General features: G+C 42.5%; 1 protein-coding gene across 3 annotated transcripts in view; it reads left to right on the top strand.

The window, feature by feature from the left end:
* The first annotated feature begins 5,981 nt into the window (after positions 1-5,981).
* The window catches only part of frem1a (Fras1 related extracellular matrix 1a), a 32,821-nt gene continuing 18,505 nt past the window's right edge, over positions 5,982-20,297 (top strand). For 2 of the 3 annotated variants that reach the window (XR_010331232.1, XM_064343496.1), the window contains exons 1-2: positions 5,982-6,129; positions 18,174-18,705. Coding sequence is in view for 2 of the 3 variants with exons in the window: in XM_064343496.1 (XP_064199566.1) it covers positions 18,487-18,705 (219 nt within the window). In the remaining variant the exon portion in view is untranslated. The remainder of the gene's footprint in view (positions 6,130-18,173; positions 18,706-20,297) is intronic. The other variant, XM_064343495.1, reaches the window with a different exon arrangement.

Raw genomic sequence — 20,297 nt, forward strand, 5'->3', positions numbered from 1 at the left:
CCCGTTTGTGCCCCAGGACCGGGAGAGAGCGAGGAGGGGGGGGGCACTAATAGGGTGGTAAACACCCAGGCCCCCCTGGCACAGCTTTAGGAAAGCAATTACCAGTCACACAGAAAACCCCTGGAATGTCACACTCCATTTGACATGCATTGTGCCCGCTTCGTTAGCAGCGGATGAGAGGACAAGTTGTGCTTTCTTTGGTTTGGCGGCAGTTAGCTTGTAAAATGTACAATTACGGGTACTTTTGGACCTCTAACATGTCAGCAGTGTAGCTTTTGCATAGGCGGCTCAACTGAAAGTTGGGCTGCTCTTTTCTCTTTCTCATTGAAACTGCATAAAAGAGTGTACAAGTAAAAGAGTGCAGGCATGCTCAGATTAACACCTTGAAATGGTCTTTTACATGTAGTGCTGGATGAAACCAATTAAATTTCTCAAATACCCTTTGCAGATTCTGCTTTTTCACTAGTACAGTCCTTGAGGTGAAGACTTCAACTTATTTGGCCTGAAAAGAATTTTCAATGTCAGTCCACAGTAATATTTTATTCCACTTAGAATCAACAGGGGTCACTGTTGGATCATACAGAATGAAAACTAGGTAAATTACACTCGTAAGAAAAAATATTTAATTTTCCTTGTAAATATATGCTCTAACTGATATATAATGTTAAGATTCATTTTTTGTTGGTACATCCCATTCTATTGTTAGACAATGATTACAACATAGACTCCAACCAGATCTCTTCATTCTGCATCCTCTCCACAACTGGCTGATCTGGCAGTCATTGGTTGCAATGTATTAATTCTCCACACAAAGATCTTGAATTGCTGATCACTCCATTAGGTTATCCATATGATTTTTTATCCAGTAATTTTACAGAGCATACAACAACTCAACATAATCCCCATAGCTGGCATCTGCTAAGCTTGCAAAAACAAGCTATTGTGGGAATCAGTGCTTTCAACGCAGAAATCAATAAAGCCGTCCTTTCCTTTCTTTGGCATGTCAGCTCTGATAAATTCAAATAAATTATAATGTGCATGAAATGTCAGACATGCAGAGCTACAAACCTGAAACCCTGATATGCTGTTCTCATTCGGCAGGTCATATCTTTACATATACTGGCTGAAAGCACAGGCCTAATGTTGTTTTCTGAGTGCAAAATCCTTTCACCTACTTTTACTGCCATTCAGGGTCAACAGTGAAACAAAGGTTACATGAGCAGAGTACACACCTCACACACACGTGTTTCATTACAAATGTTCTTATTCTGCACATTTTTCTTGCAGAGTATTTTTATTGAGTTACCTTAAGTGTGTAACTTATGTCTGAAGATAACATCTTGATCAATACATACTACATCTAGCTTTTGTATTATTTTAGCATGTCATAGAACATTAAATTGTGTATTTTCTATCAAATGGCCTACATGAGTGCTGTGCTTCTGTAGTAAGCAAAGAACAGTCTTTGTCTTTTTTAAAGGCCAAGGAAACAATGAGCTGTCACCCTGCAAACAGGGTGTCATTTTTAAGAAAAAATCACTGTCAAAGCTTTCAGCCACTTCTTTCAGGTATGCCACAGTATGTATTTGTTGAAACTAATGGCCTTTAATAATATGTCATTTTTAAAAAGCCAGAAATCAGCATTCCAGGATGCAAGGAAGCTCAGCATGGCTTGTTCTAAATGTTCCTTGTGATTACCCAGTAAAATCAGCCATGCTGCAGCCATTACGTGTGAGGCATGACAGAAAGGCCGAGAGCAGACAGCTAATAGGCGAGATCAGGTGCCCACGGGACCAAGTGCCCCCCTAACCCTGCCTGAGCCTCACTGCAGATGGTGGGCAAATATTTTCCTCACACACGAGCGCACTAATAAAAGGCCCTCTAACAGTGGTGCGGTAACTGCCTGAGGACAGAAGAGAAGAGGGTTATGTGGTCCCACCGAGGTAATATTCAATTTCTCAGAAGGGAGGACCTGAGCTGTGGGTTAAAAATAAAATTATCGTGTGTGTGTGTGTGTGAGAGAGAGAGAGAGGGAGAGGGGGAGAGAGAGAGAGAGAGAGAGTTTAGGCTTGGGTTTTGTGGAAATTCACACTTCATTTGATTGATTTACATCAATTTTGCGTAAACTAAATTCATCAGCAGTTCAACTGCAGAATGTTTTGTCTCCCTCTTAATTTCAGAGGCATTCAAAATATCGCTACAGCAAGTTAGTCAGAACAGCAATTCATTCTGTTTTTGTATAACGGTGGTATTGAATATCATTAAAAGGTTAATAGACGATCTGAACCATGCAATTGAGCATGATTGTTATTATAACTCTCTCATGTCTCTCTCATACCTCATTACCTCCACCTCTGGCTTTGAAAGCATTTCTGGATATTATTTTCCTAAAGATTGTGCGGTTCATGAACGCACACCCATTGGGGTCTATTCAGGTGAAACTGAAATACATGATCTTGCTGATTTGTTCTGTGAAGAATGTGAACTACTTCCCTGAACAAATGAGCATGCTGGAAATCATTGCATGTTTGAGGTTTATGCTTACAGGAAGGACCTTACTATATTATTAATATACTTGTTTTGGCTTGTGGGGAAAAGCACTTTAAACATATTATCAATCTGTTGGTTTTGCTGCTGTAGACTTTTAATGAATTCAAAGATAGTCATTATTGGATGCTCTAAGACAGCATAATAACAACTTCAGTGTACTGTTTTTCGCACCCAGATTTAGTATTGTCATGTGGAATATTTTAAAAATCTCAGTGGTAAACTTCACTTTTACAATGTGAAGAGGTACTCTTAGTCATGAGACCACTGGCTACATTGACCAATAATCACTCATTTTATTCTACACATCTCGGACCAGATGTCAGCGATGGGATGGATCTCATTTATTTCATTAAGGTGGGATGATAGGTGACCGACTTTCTGTGCTTCGCAACTTCATACAAGGCCTCCAACAGGAAGAGAGGCATCAGTCTAGAAATAATCTTTGTTGAAATACTGACAGAAAGATATTGCAATATTTTAGGATTACCTGCAACATACAGTACATACAGAACAAAGACAGCCACAAACCAAAAGTACAATTGTTGTGCCAGCTCTCACACAATATATATGGTGGCTACCTGAAGTCGCAATGTCACCATATCATTTCACTGTCTTTTCTTCTTAGAGGGTCCAGGCGTACAGTGAAAGAAATGAAGGCTGAGATTCAGCCAAACTCCTTTAACTTTGACAAATAAAGCAAGTTTGAATTTTTTTCCTTTAGAAGTGTGGTTTTGAGGGGCCTCTAGTGGCGCAGCCCGTAGAGTGCCATCCACATGCTCAAATCCGACCGCCAACCTTTGTCGCACGTCTCTCCCTCTCTCTCCTCCTAGTATTTCCTGTCTCTCTACACTGTTCTATCCAAATAAAGCTGAAAAAAGAGCCCAAAAAAGAAGTGTGGTTCTGAGAGTTGAGTAATGTCCAAAAATCAGTTTGTTTGAGAAGAAAAAAGTTGCACTTTCCTTTATTTGTATGTCAAATGCAAGGAGAATTGTGGATTGAATCCAGGCCTCAAAACCACACTTCTTCCCTTGCAGCGAGACCAGAAAGTGCCTCTTCATCTCTCTCCCCACTGGTACTTATCTCTGCACTAATCAGCCTGGGTGGGACATGATCAATGGGCTGCCTATCTGCTCCAATCTGCGGACAGGCCTAATGGGCCAGCCCCTGTCTCTGTCTCTGTCGCTGTCTCTGGGCGAAGGTGATGAAAAGGGCCCTTTTTTTTAGTTTCAGCTGTCTGCCAGGGCTGAGCAGGGACAGAGGAGAACTCCCAGCATGTTTCACTTCAGTGCTGATCAGATAAAATTATGACCCGGCTTCCAAAGGAGTGTTTACCCTCAGAAACGGCTCCAAGACAGCAACGCTGCGTGAAACGGACTCTGCCACAGACCAGTCCGGATTTATTGTTTTCACATTGAATTTGAGCAGGGGGATCTCAGTATTGGTAAAAGAATAAGGGACGCATGCACATGTGAAGGGTTTTAAACAATGACATATGGTTGCTTGGTTGAGCACCACAGCTATATGGGTAATTTGCTAATTTGCCCATTAAAACATTGTCACCTGTGTATTGAATACGTTCCAGCCAACTATGGTTTAATGCTGCTTCTAAAAAAGACAAATAATCATTTATGTCTGATTATTCATACATAAATGTGATAATCACTGTTGGCTTGTTTGTGATTGTGAATTTGTTTTTCCCGAAACAGACCACAATGTGCTTCTTTAATGGAAAAGCTAACTGGTTATGTACATAATTACCATCTTTCCAAGTCATTGTTTGAGGTCTGATGTATTTAGTTCTTTATACTATTACCCTTGAGCACGACTGAAAAACAAGTTTATATGGAAGGCTTTGCTTTCTTGTCTGTCGCCTCATAAACAACAGCTCTGCTAAAGCTCTTAAACTTCCACGCTTAAATTACAAACCTTTCAATTACTGACTCCTCAAAAAGGCCAGAGTGCTTATTAATCATTAATCTGTTTTATATTAACAGACAGTTGAAGGATTAATTATTTGCCTCAGTGCACAGAGCTGGATGTGGGCAAGCGTTGTTAGGGAATCAAGCATAGAACAGAGGACAAAATCCCAGAACGTGAGCCTTAAAATTAAGAGAATAGTAATTACAATAGATTAGTGATCAAGGGGACACAAGCAGGATGAAATGAGCTTGTGAAAAGGAGAACAGAAAAATAAGAAAATATCTTTGGAGGGACAGTAGAGTGCAGTACAGATCTGAGAGAATAGGCGATTTATGAACATAAACAGTCAAAATTAAGATGAAAAATCTGGATCTATTGAACACTTCGGCTGGTAGAAACCAGCATTATGTGCAAGTGGGCCTCAGGAAGAGCTATAAACAGTGGGTGCTGTCTGTCCAGATCCATGGCTGAAGGAGGGCTACAGCCTCTTTAATGAGCCCCAGTGCAGCAAATTCCTCTTACGAGCAAATTCCTCTCCAAAGATCATGAGGTGCTGTTTGTCCAACGTATGTGAAAAATACGTCACCAAATGATGTGAAAAAAGGCTTTACCTTGTAACTTCATGTAAAGAAAAATTGTCATTATGCAGATATAAGATTTTTCGCAATACTTGTTTACCAATGAGAGAGATTCCATATTCATGTAGAAGAATAAAGAGAAAATGTGGGGTAAATGCTCTAATTGTGTTCAGACCTTGCCAATTGCTCTTTGTCGAGTGAATGATTGGCAATAATAAGGGGCTAAAGTTTCCAAGGAGTAGAAGGTCTCTGAGCTGGCGACCTCTGATGGATTGTGACCTTTGATTGGTCCATAATTTACTTAAATCCACAACATATTGGCCATAGTCAACTAAATCACTCGGATATTATTGGAACCCATTTTTCATCGGTACAAACTCTCTTTGGTATAATATATTGCTCTTAAAAAAATATATTCAGTGTGGAACACTTTTCAGGCGGTCGCTTCACTGATGATAAATGAGTTAGAAAATTGACCAGGTGCAAAACTGTTAATATTTAATTTCCAATGAGTTGTCAGCATTGCAAAATCACTACACTAAAGGCTTCAGCAAGGACATTCAGTCTTTTTTGTAAATCAAAAACAAAAATGGAAGATGGATGCACTTACACACACGCATACACACATGCACGCACACACACACACACACACACATTGCAGATTTGTTCTTTGTGTTCCTTTGTGCCTGACCTACAGCATTATCAGATAAAAGATGACACCATCACCACACATAGCCCTGTAATTATGTAATGGAGGATGTGTCAAAAAGTACAGCATTAAGTACTGCAGGAGAATGGGCCTTTTATCTCAGACCTCAGTGTTTACCTTCACTTGCCTCCACTCCAATTGCTTACCCCCCCCCCCCCACCCCCCCAAAAAAAAGCCCTGAATGTGGGAAGGGCTCTGGCCTCCCAAACACAGAGTGGTTCCTTTCTCCTCCCCCCTTTGGGTGTGGATAGCCGTTTGGGAGGAAGCGGGCCGCTCTGTCAATTAGACAGTAGCTGGGGGAAGCAGAGGAGCGTTTGGTAGCCGTGGGTACTCCTCGCTACAGAGAAACAGCTGTGAGTGTGAGCGGATCAGGTAAGAGCTCGTTCATCCACTTATAGCAGTGCGGGGAGCTAGCCAGGGGATCAAGCCAGGGGAGCTGCCTTTCTCTGTGTGGGGCCATTGAGTTGCAAGGAGAAACTCAGGACCAAGAGGATCTGGACTAAATGTTTGTTTTAAGCAGATGTGTGTTTTGGACAATGATGCTGTTCCAGTCTTTTGTATTTTTCAGCTTATATACATTTATGTATATTTTTACAGTTCAAGATGTATATTAGGAAATAAAATAATTTTTTTGTGCATACTTTGGTCTCATATGGCCAAAAGCTTTTCTTAGATTTATAGATCTACTGAGTACACTCCCTTCTCTTACTTACGATGTAAAAATAAAGAGTAGAGTGAGATTATCTCTATGGCAGCTGAAACATTTCTCCACAGACAAGACTTATCTCTTTTCAAATCTTGCTGTACATGAGCTGCAGGATTTACAGAACAGGGAGTCTAAAGGAAGCTTTGTGAGGATGATGAACTGTACTGACTATGAATTCCTCTTTGTAAGAGTGCACCTCCCTCAGTCTTGTTGTTTTTTTCATCTTTGATTCATTGAGAGTTTCATTTGCTTGATTCATTACAGTTTGTAGCTTGTCTTTGTGCTGCTGTTTAGAACTCAGCTTTCCTGATGGGGCATCCTCCACCAGGAAGTTCTCTTATTCTTTCTTTTCTTGATGAGACAGCAAAAACATTTGTTTCTCTGAGGAAAGGACTGCAATTTATCATCATTATTTTTTAACTCCAAAGTGTGCATGTGTGGTGTATGTGTGTGTGGATGTATATATATATATATATATATATATATAGTAGAGAGAAAGAGACAGAGAGATTACCCTACCTATTAGGAGATGAAAAAGGCTGCTGCATATTAGCAGCACAATTTGTGTTCTCCTGCCATACTCTGAGGGACAATGTGTGACCACCTCATGCACACATTTACACACAGCATACACATGTACAAGCAGACACATAATATTCACTCATGCACATAACACACAGATAGTCAGACACACACACACACACACCTAACATCACTTACTGATATTTTTGTATATATATATATATATATATATATATATATATATTTTTTTTTTTTTTTTTTTTTTTTTTTTTTATTTATTTTATTTTATTATTTTATTTTTTTTATATAACGGATTCATTGTATATAGTTGTATGTTATAACCACTGCTTTGGCAACACAAGTGCCTATATTTGTCATGCCAATAAAGCACTTTGAAATTGAAATTGAAATTGAGAGAGAACCAATGGACAACCAATAGCATAGGCACATGTATGCATTCACAGAAGTGATGTAATATGGTAATTTGTTTTTGTCAAGTCTAATGTACGGCTCTGACATCTCAATCCAGTCAAACATTAGTTTTTCAAATGGTGCCCGGGAGACATCATGGGCTCACACTGCGGAGGATGCTGATTGGCTGCTGAGGGGCACTGCAGTCGGCTGCAGAGAATCTGGGATTTTTCCTTCACTCCTCGGCCTTTGCAAATTCTTGACTGGGACCCTGTCATTAGCGAGATGAGAGGCAGTGGCAGTTCTCAGAAGGAAGGCAGTCGATCCTGTTGTTTCTAGCCAGCTTGTACAAGCCATTCCCAGCCATGGAACGCGTGCTTGTCAATGGCAAAACCACTGGGTCTACCCCCCAATGAATGTGGTTTATGGAAATAATAGTCTGCCAGCTTCCTTTGAAGATGCATAGTAACAATTATGATAATAACAACAGCAGTGTGTATTGCGGTGACTTTGTGATGACTGTCGGATGTTGCATCTTGGAACCTGTGAATGGGACAGTCTGTGCTTGTCCCTCAATTGCAAATGAACTTGCAATATTATAAAGCTTTTCTGGGACTTAATGGGACACAATTAGGGACTCCTTAACACAGCTCACTCTCTCGTGTGGAATCAAGTGCTCTCATCATGTGAAATGTGAAATGCAAAGAGTGCTGCCATTTCAGAATATAGTTTATATATTCCTTTCTGAGCCAGTCTTGCATATTTTATTAGCTAGGTTTTATACTGTGGTTATCATTAAAAATATTCCACATATGACGAATATAAATCAATATTATCAACATGCATGATCAAATTCACTTTGTGACTTTATAACTTCAAGCTATTTCTATCTTAGAATGAAGTCATTATTGTGCACCCTGACTATACATTTCAAAGAGAAACTCCTTTGAAGCAGAATAAAGCTTTTCTTCTGGTGGCCTGTTTATGTCCACTACCCTGTATTTGTGTAAATGAACCCCAGTTTTACAGCCAGGCTTTACATAGGAGGGAGACCCCTCATCCAATCAGAGACCATCGTCTGCAGGGTCTGTAGCAGTGGGTTTAGTGCGTGTGCATCGGGGTACAGGCCACCCACCCAGCATGTCGTTGGGTTCTCTGTACTGTCACATGGGTCACATGACCATCTACCCACTAAGCATGTCTGAGAGTGACTTGGTGCCATGTACTGCATTTCACCCCTCTGAACCAATCCCCAGAGTCACACTGTGCACCCGGGTAATTGAATGATCCCCTTTCTTTAATGAAAAGATCCAGGCTCGACATTGCTGCTTTGCACATCTGTGTCCCCTATTCACTTCACCTCTCACATAAAAATGAAGCTTCTGATTGGAAGTGACATTAGTGGAATAAGCATTTGTGACCGAGAGCATTTTGCCTCTTCCTGTATAACAAAAATAAACCAGGAGCAAAACCAATTAAAGCCAAAATCCAAAGTGAGCTGCACACTGTTCCCCAGTCACCCCACACAACTAATGGGATTGATCTTTTGTGTGGTAAAGTACAGAGAACACTGACTGGCACTGAAGCGAAAAGACAAATTTCATCGTTCTTAGCTCGCTTAGAGAGGGAGGAATTGTCAACTGCTTATTGACAGAAGCGAAAGGAGTGCAGCAATCTACCAGCAGGACATTCAAGTTCATCCAACTGTGGAATGGCATATGAGACACTGAACAGACTCGCCCAGTGTTTATGCTACATAGTCCATGCAGGAGCAGCTCATGGGGTGGAAGATTTATACATTTAGGCAAGGGATAAAGTACTCTTGTCAAATTATATCGTTTTTATCCCGGCATCAAAAGTACTTTGGTTTTGAAAGAGGGTAACCATGACCGTGCTAAAGTCAAACTAAATTATAAATTGAAAGAAGAAAATCTGCAAGGTCTAGGAACTTCTATGCCGTTATTTCATTTCTTTTAGCAAAAGTTAACGTTTGCTTATTGAAGGCACAATGCGTAGTTGTATTTTCTTACATACACAAACTGTAGACACAGGATTCTTTTTGGTCCATAGTAGACACGGGATGATGAAAATACTGAGAAAACACAAGTTTTCAAAAAACATGGATATACATTGGAAACTATCATGAAAGTTTCACAACTTTACAGATTGTTGAAAAAGGTTCCAGTCATCCCCGACATTTTGGACTAATCACAAAACGGAGGTGCTTGTGTGGCCTGGAGGAGGACAGCTTTGAAGATCTTGCACATTGTGGGAGCTTTTGGCCAAGTCTGTGTTTGAAAATGAATCATTCCACGACTGGACCAGGCCACATCTCTTTGCTATTGTGCCTTCCTCTAGGCCTGCACAACATCCTTTCAACACTGTGCATTGAACTTGCTCCAAATGCCAGGACTCACTCACAAACATTACAAACAGAGGTGAACCATATAATCAGAGCACAGGTTTGTAAAACGTGTTGAGTCTTGCCCTCTGAACAATGCTGACAGCTCTGGGATTGTTAGATCACAATTTTAAATGCTGAAAAACAGTCAGGTTTCTGTATCTGCCTTGCTATCACAATATAAGAGAAAATGATCCGATTTTCCATAGCGGAGTATATTCATGCACAGCGTTCCACTCTCAGCCTTGGTGTAATGAACACCAGTAGTTGAAACATAAATACAAGATTTGGTTGGAACTAGCTAGAGCCAAAAAGGAAACTATATTTCTCTCTGGGCCATTTTATTAGGGTATCTTCAAGGCATTAGCCTGTCTTCTAGGCTCATCTTCATATTACATGGATACTATATAATGAACCGAAAGAGATTGTATGTTTGAACTTGCCTGGATATGCTAGATGGCAGGGTCGGATTTGTTGGTCTGTGAGATAATGTCAATCACATGGTCTAGTGGGGGCTAGTTTGAGGTAGAGGCTGCTTATGTTTAGGAGGATAATGAAATAGAGATCAACAAGCTCATAGCGTTGTGGGGGGTCTAGCAGTGCTTGGGCTTGGGTTCAACTGAAACTACCCCCACAGCCATGTAATGGTAAATTAAACTGACTGGAAGATAAGATCTGGGCTTTAAGACAGCGCAAGTACAGGCTTACCGCGGTCACCTTGTATAAAAACAAGCTCTGTGTACACATTAAGCACTGCTCTCTCCACGCTAATGTGCACCTTGTTGAAGGTGATGATTTTCCAACAATGTTGGCTCCGTTGTCGGGGTACTGAGCACCGGCTTAATCCATTCTTGGTGGGTTACGTCTCGTGCTCTTGGAGCCTAATATTTACCTTTTGCTGGGGCGCAGGGCGAAGCTCGGCGACGTTGGAAAAGGCGGCCCTTGGAGTGGATCTCAATGGTGGGAAATTTCTCAGAGTTAATCTGTTTGAGTGCAGGCAGGAATTCACCCCTTTAGCCCACAGTACACACACTTAATCCCCTCTCCACATGGGACTTACCGAGCCATGCAAGCCCACTGGTTCCTTTTACATGGGCTCCCTTGGAACTTGGCTTTCTCCATTACGCCCACATCCTGAAGAGTTAATCTAACTCCCTGAGGTTGGGCTACACCGGGGCAGATGAGGCCTTTGTGTAGATCTTAGCCTTCACCATGACTGATGAATTGGGTTCTCATAAAAGCTGCTGGGCACATGGAATGTGCTTGTCTCTGGAACACCGGGCCCCCAAACTCACCAGCCACCTGCCACATTGGTCCATGTCAGGCCCCTCACTGCAGGACCCTGGGTAGCACGGAAAATCCACAAATTTCACGTCTGTCATTCAAATTCTAACCTATCGTCTTCTAATGCATCATCTAGGCGTGAAACAAGATTTAAGAAATTGAGGATTAAGTCGCACAGGATAGATGTTATACAATTGCTCCCCCAGAACTAGGTAATGTAAAACCACCTGCTTCTGTCTTTTCCATACTGCTCTAAAAATAAGTGTGCATATTTACCCGAGGCGCTTTGGAATTCCCCTCAGCCGATCATTTGCAGAGGCTAACAGCTAATGTTTTACAAAGCTGGTCCTAACCCAAATTCCCTAGCATGTCACTGATTCTGTGGGCTGCAGTTACTTCAAGTTCTCTGATGACATGTGTACAGCACCAGCTGAGGAGCTTATGAGTTTGTTACTTGCAGTTACCTAACAACTACCACAAAAAGCACACTTAATAAGATTTATAACTATTAGTCACTGATATTAATAAGCAATCATTCATTTCAGGATTCAAGATCGTTCCGTTTAGGTACCTGTTTTAGATCAATGTTTTCAATGTCCTCTACTTCTTGAACTGAATAATAAATCCCAGAAGTAATAGTCTGACGTGTGTGGCGGTTGTTATGACTACAGCATGTAAAGTGTGCAAGGTGAAACCCGGGGCTGTGATCACAGGGCACGGTCAGGGACGGTTTACCTGTCTGCACCCCTCGCTGGCCCAGAGCCAGCAGGTATCACGCAGGCATGCGCCGTCGACAACAGAGCCTCTGTTGAACTTCGGAGGACCACAGCGCTCCCTCAACCCCCCTCCTCAGAGCGTGATAAGATCTGCAGGGGGCTGCCGAAGAAGTCAAACCAGGAACTTTAATCAAACAGAAACGACCCCAGAAATGAACACATTCCGCGTAGGCTCTGGCCTTTACCGCGCGCGCACCATCGTTCCTCGCTGCACCTCTTCCTGCTCTCCTCTGTGAACACGCGAGAGACCTGAGAGCCAGAGAGGTGACACGGGTCCCAGGACACTCTAATTAGGCCGGCCGGGCCCGGGCAGATCCAGCAGCAGAGGTACGCCACTCTCTGATTACCCTTCCGTCTAATTAGCGCTGGCACTGGGGCTGCAGATTGGAGGGCACGGCGGCTCGCGGAGGGAGGGGGGAGGGGGGGGGGGGGGGTCGTGGGCAGGTAAGCCGCCCCAGGCGGCCGCGCTCGCGCCCGGGCAGACACACCAGAGCTCCTGCAAATGAGCGGGTTCGGCCCGGGGAGCAGCGTGTCATTATCCCAGGCAGGGCCGCCAGGTCTGAGCGACGAAGGCCAAGTTTCAGTCTCCCAGCCGCTGGAATGCAAGGGGCGGAGATGTAGGCTCTGGGAGAGCGCCGTTTGGTTTTTAACGAAGAGCAACAGCATGTGTATTTTGTTGTGGGGCGGTGGGGGGGACATGGCATGGATCATTACTCCTAGCCCAGAGTAAATTATTATTAAGGTTAGAATGTCAACAGTCAACATCATTTGTAAGAAGTGCAATGAGTGTGCAAATCCCCCCCCCCCCCCAGGGAGGGGCAGAGTGGAACAGGACCTTAGCGGTTACTGTATCCCTGGCCGTGTTTCAGGCTTTTATCATGGGTTTTTCTGGTGTCCCATACACCCGAGCCCATCTGTCAATGGTGACTCAGACCATTCCTGTTGATAGGAGCAGACAGTACAATGAGGCCTTGGATGCTATCACAAGCAACATGATCCATAACTGATGTATTTAATGTGTGCTGTGCGTACCATGAGAGTTGGGTGTTGAAATATGCTGTACATGGAAAAAATGATATAAGGTAAATGCACAGACAGGAGGATTACAAACAGAGCTGAAAAACAGGAAGAAATCAGTCTTTTTCCCAGTGTATGTCCAACAGCACATTGCATCAAATTAGTTTTCATTTAGCTGAACAGAACTGTAAATGTTGCTTTATGTGTTTCTCATTTGCACTTGCATTCAGATACCGGTATTACCCTTTCTTACTCAAACGCTGATTTGAGGTCAGGTTTGTGTAAATATATTTTGTATCATGCGGGGTCATACATTTTTGCATTCTACAAATTATAACTTTCAAAGTCCTTGAATCATCCCAGGTTTTGGTCTGATGTGATTAACACAGCGAGATTGATGCCCACGCACACGCAATGGATTCTGGGAAGGTGCATAACCGAAACACTAACAGAGAGCTCATGATTGCTTACATGTGGAGAGCCTTAACTGACAGCGCCTCCCCCATAAACTAATTCATCTGACACAGTGTCCTTCGTCTGGCAGGAGTCCAGGTTAAACATCTCCAGAGAGGGTAATTATTGTGAGAGATTCGCTGGGACAAGCCATCTGATACAACAAACCAAGCTGAGCTGAAGAGCCCCTTCAGAGAAATTAAATCCGTCACAAGCATGCCCAAGGAGTACAGCAGAAATCTTGTTAAACAAGAAAGGAACACCATTATCATACCATTCAAAAGCTTTTCATTTTCCGGTAAGAAATAATGAAAAGATTATCTTTTCAGTGATGTACCAGCATCGTTGGGCTGCGTGTTTTGAATTGACAATGAGATGCCTCATGCCATTGGTGCTGCTGAAGGTCATTGGTCTGAGTGAGTGCGATTTAGCAGGATGAATTTGCAGGATGGCACTATCTGTAGAAATAGCTGAATAACAATAGAACCCACCCCACACATCACCGTCCTCAAATACGGCTAGGCTGAAAGAACCAAGTGTAACAGTCAAGATTAAAATTTGCGGATGGAGTAAAAATAAGCGGACCATCACAAAGACGGTAAATGGTGCATCTTCACTGATCAGCAGACCCCTCGAGCCTTTTCCTCAGCATCCGCTGATCCACAAATCGCTGGCGGGCTGGCCTGCTGTTCCCAGACTCGTCTGCAGGGTGCCCCCCTCCTCTGCTGAGCCACTCACCACTCGGGACAGGGTGCTGAGGATCACTCATCGTCCAGGTCACTCAGTGTGACGCGGGGCCCAGCAGGACCCCGGGTTCATGTCATAGTCCCCATACTGTTCCCGTTAGTGTCGCTGAGACAATCACAGCATTCAAAACTGCACATGGAATATTTAGACTGTGTGGTCTCATTTTTCTGTATATTGTTACTTTGATTAAAAGCTTGCAGTGTTATATCAGATTAACCCAAGCATATAAGGTACCATAATGTAATGTGTTTAATTTAAGGGCATGATAGTCTATTTTATATTGAACAATCAGGAGGTATAGTCCTTTAGCCACTAATACACATTGATAACCTAACCATCACTGCAACCCTAAGCACTACTTCACATTATATTACACACCACTACCTGATCGCCTACCACTACACTGCACACTGAAACTCTAACCACCATTCCACGCTGCTAGTCAGATTAATTATCTGTACTGTTACCCCAACTATGCTATTCACTGCTACCTGGAAAGTTATTCCACGTTGCCACTCTGAGTATTTACTCTAGCCTCTACTCCACAATGCTATCCTAGAAATTGCCCCACATTGCAACCCCAGTCATTACTTCTATACCCAAACCTTTACTCTAAACCAGTTCCCAAACCTCTCCCTGGGTACCCCAGCTGGATCTGGATAATTGAAGATAATTCATGTGTTCCACCGCAAGCACACCTGATGCAACAAATCAAGCCCTTGATTAGTTGCATCAGGTGTGCTAGAGATGGAACACATCAAGTACTTGGATCCAGCTGGGGTACCCAAGGAGAGGTTTGGGTATCACTGCTCTAAACTGCTGCTCTAATCAATACCCCACACTGCACTAAACTGAGCTCTCATTTATAAATGGGTAATCTGCGGATTAAGCATTTGACTGGTCCACCAGAGCAGTTCTCACAGGACACGTACTCATTGAGAAGACTGAGGAAGCGCACAATCAGTGCACCCATCCTCCTCAGCCTGACATCCATTAGAACAAATTGAGTGTGCTCCTGCAAATGGATCTCCTGGGCCTGTGCACAAGGCACAGGAATCAGAAATGGCCGATACTTATCTGAGGAGCGACTGAAAAGGCTCTCTGTGTCTGTCTGCTTCCCTGGTTCTGAACATAAACGTGCTTTTTTTGGACAGGGTTTTACATCTCTGAAAGTCTAATTGGTTGAGGGAAACCTATGTCACAAGAACAACAATAGTGTTTGTTTTTATTTTACTCAGTGTTTTCTCTCCAATAAATATATGGGTCATTTATTCCATTAATGAGAATGGAAATATTGCTATGAGAATATGGGCCAGTTTTATTAATATTAAGCTTTGTCCTGGACTAAAATGAGCATTGTATGGAAAATCTCCTTTCAAAATGTAATTTGTTTTAGGACTAGGCTTAATCTGTGTCTGTGAAACCGGCCATATACACGTATGTTCAGAAAACAACACTGAAAACAATTCCCAAGAAACTAATATACTTCATATTTACTTTAAAAAAAATCAATTGTAAAATTTTACTGGTAACCTAATGTATCCAATGTCTTACAGTGACTGACCGCAGAACAGCTTTTACATTAAAATCAAACAAAAAGTGGAAATTAAAAGAGGAAGATAGAAAAAACTGACAAGTGTGTGTGTTTGCTTTTAAAAGAGTTTGAGTTATTATCATAGCTGGTCTTGGCTGTTGTTTACCTTGCATTGACCAGACCAAAACATTTGTTTTATTATTATTATTTTGGTTGTGTAAAGAAAATATTTCTACATAGCTACATATTTTCAGACAAGCCTGTGTGTGTTTGGCAAAAATATCTGAAGTAACTGCTGTGAGGCAGCTTTGATGGAAAGAAAGGCATTTGTGTGGAGAAAGGTCTAGCCCTGACCTGCTTCATGCAGTCCCCAGTGTTCCTACATGCGTGTGAAGCCCCTAAACACACTCTGGCGGATGGCCTCTTAACCTGTCCAGCCCTGGCCATAAGAGGTAGGGCTGTGGGGGGGATAGTGGCGACAGGAGGTGGGAGCATTCTGATAGTGTGGCAGCAGGCTCAAATTTTGATAGCTCACAGCAGCACATGAAAGGGAGCGCTTGGGGAGAACAGGAAGAGGGGGGCAGGGAGGAGCCAGCAGGGACCAGGGACATCTGCCAAAAAAAGGGAGGCTAACCGCAATAAATAAGTGAAGACAACTCTGGGATTCGGAGCTTACTCCAGACTCCCTGTGGCCAGTGAAGAGATGTGGCCTTGGGCAATTCATCACAGGGATTTACTGTGTTTGTCTTGCAATTTCTGTCTGCTTCCTTTTGGATTATCTGAAGATTAAAACACAGCGAATGGAACAAAGGAAAGATAAAATGGCAATATAGGGGACAATCCTGTGTACTTTAATATAATGATGATTATTAATTAGTTCTGTGTTTGTGGGCGGGAGAGAGAGAGAGAGAGAGAATGAAAGAAGGAATGAAAGAAATAGAGAAAAGCCATGGGGCAGCCCACAGTGTCTCAGTGAATTATTTGTTGCATGGCTGTAGAGACTCTGTACTATTCTCTGGACACTGTCAGCACTGTGGGACTTACAGCTGAGGAGCTGCAGTGATTCATAAGTGCCTGAGTCACTTGAGTCCTCTCTCACTTTTTCTCAGTGCCTCTATTTATGGAGCAAATCGGGCTCCATAAATTCAATGCCGTCTGTCCTAAGTGGTAGAAAATAGGCAAACTGTCAATATGACGCCAAAGTGACAAGCCATTTATCACTTCCCCCAGCCACACAGTTAATGGGTTGTTTAAGGGCAGTTTGAGAAATTAACCCTGTTTAACAGTGAGCTCAGAGCCGACAGTTGAGCCGGCCATCGGTTGGACTGACCTGTGGTTCCAGGGCTAGTGAACTGCTCAGGTCAAAGGTCATCTTTGAAGTGACAATCTGCACTGCAGGAGACAGACTTCTGCCCGAGACCCTACAGAAAATATTTCACCAAAAAACGCAGTCACTCACTGAACCACCCCCAAGACTGGAGCCAGCCACAGTACTTTGATGACTGACTACAAAATTAGGGCCTAAATTATTGTCAGATTTGGTATGTTATGGTAGAGGAAGTGCCTAATTTACTGTGTATCTACAATATGTGACATTTATAGTAAATAAAGCAGTAAATAAAGCAGTTTAGTAAATTTTTGTAGCAGTTTAGTAGCACTTTAGTAAATAAAGCAGTCTGGCATGGCTGTGTTCTTGTGGTCATTCTTAGATGTGGTGTGGTTGCGGGCCTGACTCAGGATGCTGGAGGAAGCCACAGAGCTCTGTGAGTGTCTGAGAGCTTACAGTGACATACTCCAGGAGCAGCACCCCCCTGTCTCTGCCTTATAATGGCCACTGGCAAAATAAATGCCATTTGATTTTAATTTATACTTGGAGTATCAGTACATTGTGACAAAAGACATTTGTGACATCAAATATCATTGGTTTCTGTGAAGGTTTTGACTTTGCATTCACTTGTTGAGTGGATGTCTTAGATGCTCACCAGATGTGGAGACAGAGGTCGCGAGAGACAAAGTTCACAGCACTCATCTGGCACATCCAAACATTGAGATTTAGTTAACCTTGAATGTCAGAGCTGTTCAGTGTCATTTTTCCAATTACTCTAAAAGAGCTCTCATTAACACTGAAAATGTCCCTGACTCCTGCTCACACTCAACACTATGAGGGTATCAGATTTAGGCAACATCTCAGGTCACTGCTTGGTCAAGACATCCTTGAATGACACAAATATTTAAATGGGACTGTTTTGATTTCAGATAATGTGCAGCTGTGTGGTGTCTAGCACAGGAAGCAAGTTTTGACTTGCAGTATTTTAGAAAGTAAAACATACTGTAGTTGCAAGCAGCAATGCAGCTGGCCAGACACCAAGGTAACAGATACATTGTCATGTTACTATGGTCATCAGTTCACAATAACTCATTTTCATGGCTTTTGCTGGAAAACATGTTAGATTAAAAGTGATTTCAAAATGTTATGTTTTTTTCTCCTTTTGGAGATTTTGTTCAAAGCAGAATCTGATGTACGTCAATGATTTCTTTGACAGTAGTTGAATTTTTTTTTCTCAGACATCTTCTATTCCTGATGAAGAACTTCCAGGCGGCACACAACAACCGAATTGAGTCATCTGTGTTCTAAACCAGGTGTCAGCATTCACACTCAATCCAGTGCCTACATGACAACCTCCTCTGTGTGTCTGAATAAGACAGCATTGTGATAGAAAAAACGCATGTGACTTCATCACACTGCGTGAGAACCGAAGACAACAGAGGCTACTGCTGCTGACCATCCCCGAGAGGCTGTCTCGATCCTCCATCCGCTCTCCCTGAGGACTGTTCTATGAGGAGCCAGGGAGGTGGGGGCCACTGCTAAGCCAGAGCCATGGGCCCTTTGGGGGTGCTGCTATTGCTGGGGGCCTTCCACTGGACCCAGGCATCTCTGGTGAAGGTCAATAAGGGACTGAGAGTGAAGAGGGGCCAGTCAGCCTACCTGCAGGAGGGGGACCTGCAGTTCAACATCCCCCGGGAGAAGGACGCCTGCAAGGTGGAGGTCGTCCTCAACGAGCCAATCACACAGCGGGTGGGGACCCTGACCCCTCAGGTACTGTCCCAGGCTTCTTGCTCTTGACTTTGTTTGTATACATGCAAGATGGTCAGCGCAGTTACCTAGAGCAGAATAATTGGGCTATTTGTAAACATGTATTTTTTAAATGGCCTAAACTAAAATGTGCATGATCGAATGACTAATTGCTGAATAATTATTAAATAGCTTTGAAAAAGCTGGCAGAACCATGATCATAGTTGTAAAAAGCGAAAAATAAGAATGGTCTGGTCTAAACATGTTTTTGCTCAAATGTATCTTTTTGACAGATGTGGCATGTAAAAATGAATGGTTTTCACCTTGATGGGCAGGGCCAGGGCCAGGGGGCTCTGTCTCTCTCTTTCTCTCTGACTTAAATGAGATCATTACGTCGATAATTAGTCAAAACACCTGTTTTAAACAGGTCACAGTCGTAAACCTTCTTTCAAATTGAAAGGCAGTTGGGAAACCTGAAGGATCTTGACACATCACTAGTGAAGCATTCCTCTCATGTGCAGACATACTCACACTGAACTTGGGAAATTTGTTTTTGTTTTTTTGCAATTCCAGCTTATTCCTTTTATTTTTTATTGCTTCTCGGCTGTGATTTATCATGTGAGATTACATACTATTAGTCCTATTTTGGAAAGTGTTTTGCCTGTACAGACACATCTTTTTTAACAAGGCAACTTGCTTCTGCATTTGTATTGAAGAAGCAAGAAACTAGGCACACTTTGCAGCTGTCCAATGTCTGGCTACAGCCATGCACAAAATGGAAGGCCCTATGCCAGTTAGTCAGCGGGGCATGACATCACAAGTGAGGGTACGGAAACTACACCACATTGTGTCCCAGCATGCCTCTGTCCACTCATAACTATTCTGAGGTTTCCTGTTTGTCCATTGTCTGGATATCCAATACAAGATCTCGAGTGAATGTGAGAAGTTCATGCATTAAGACCTACATGATATAGTAAGAGAGGAGTTCGTTTTTTATTGAATAAAAACGTTGAGGGATAATCTGACAAAAGTGATTTTTTAGATGGTTATGGAAGACAGCCAGTGAATCTGCCTTCCAGATTGATTGGGGAAGGTCATTTTACCATCAGGGTGAAACAAACAGTGCAAATAGTGGTGCTAAAACAGACAGGGCTAGCTAATAAAGTACTTAGAATTCTCTGTATAAACTTAACATTGACACTGATGAACATTGTTATTGATAAGATTTATTCTTTTGTTATGTATTTTGAATGTTTAACATGCCTGTCTTAGACAGGTGCTCTTTATGATAATTTACTAGGCCCTATTTTTGTTAGCTGAAAACAAGACAATTACAGGCCAAAGAGCCATATTTCTTTCTAATGTCTACTGATGTGAGAAGCACTCAGAAAGCTAACTCGGAGAGTGTGAGCTTTGTCTGGCCTCACTTATTTAGATTGCACCACACATGTGAATCCGCTGACTCATTAAAACATTCCAGTCTTTAGTGCCTCTTTCATCAATTCCCTGTCTTGGCACGACAAGACTCAGTCAGTCCATTCACCACCATCTTATTTAGTCACAGTATGGCCACAGATCTCAACTCCAAAGAGGACCTCAGCCAATGGGAAAACTAC

This window comes from Anguilla rostrata, chromosome 7 (assembly GCF_018555375.3).
Source record: "Anguilla rostrata isolate EN2019 chromosome 7, ASM1855537v3, whole genome shotgun sequence".
Lineage (NCBI taxonomy): Eukaryota > Metazoa > Chordata > Actinopteri > Anguilliformes > Anguillidae > Anguilla > Anguilla rostrata.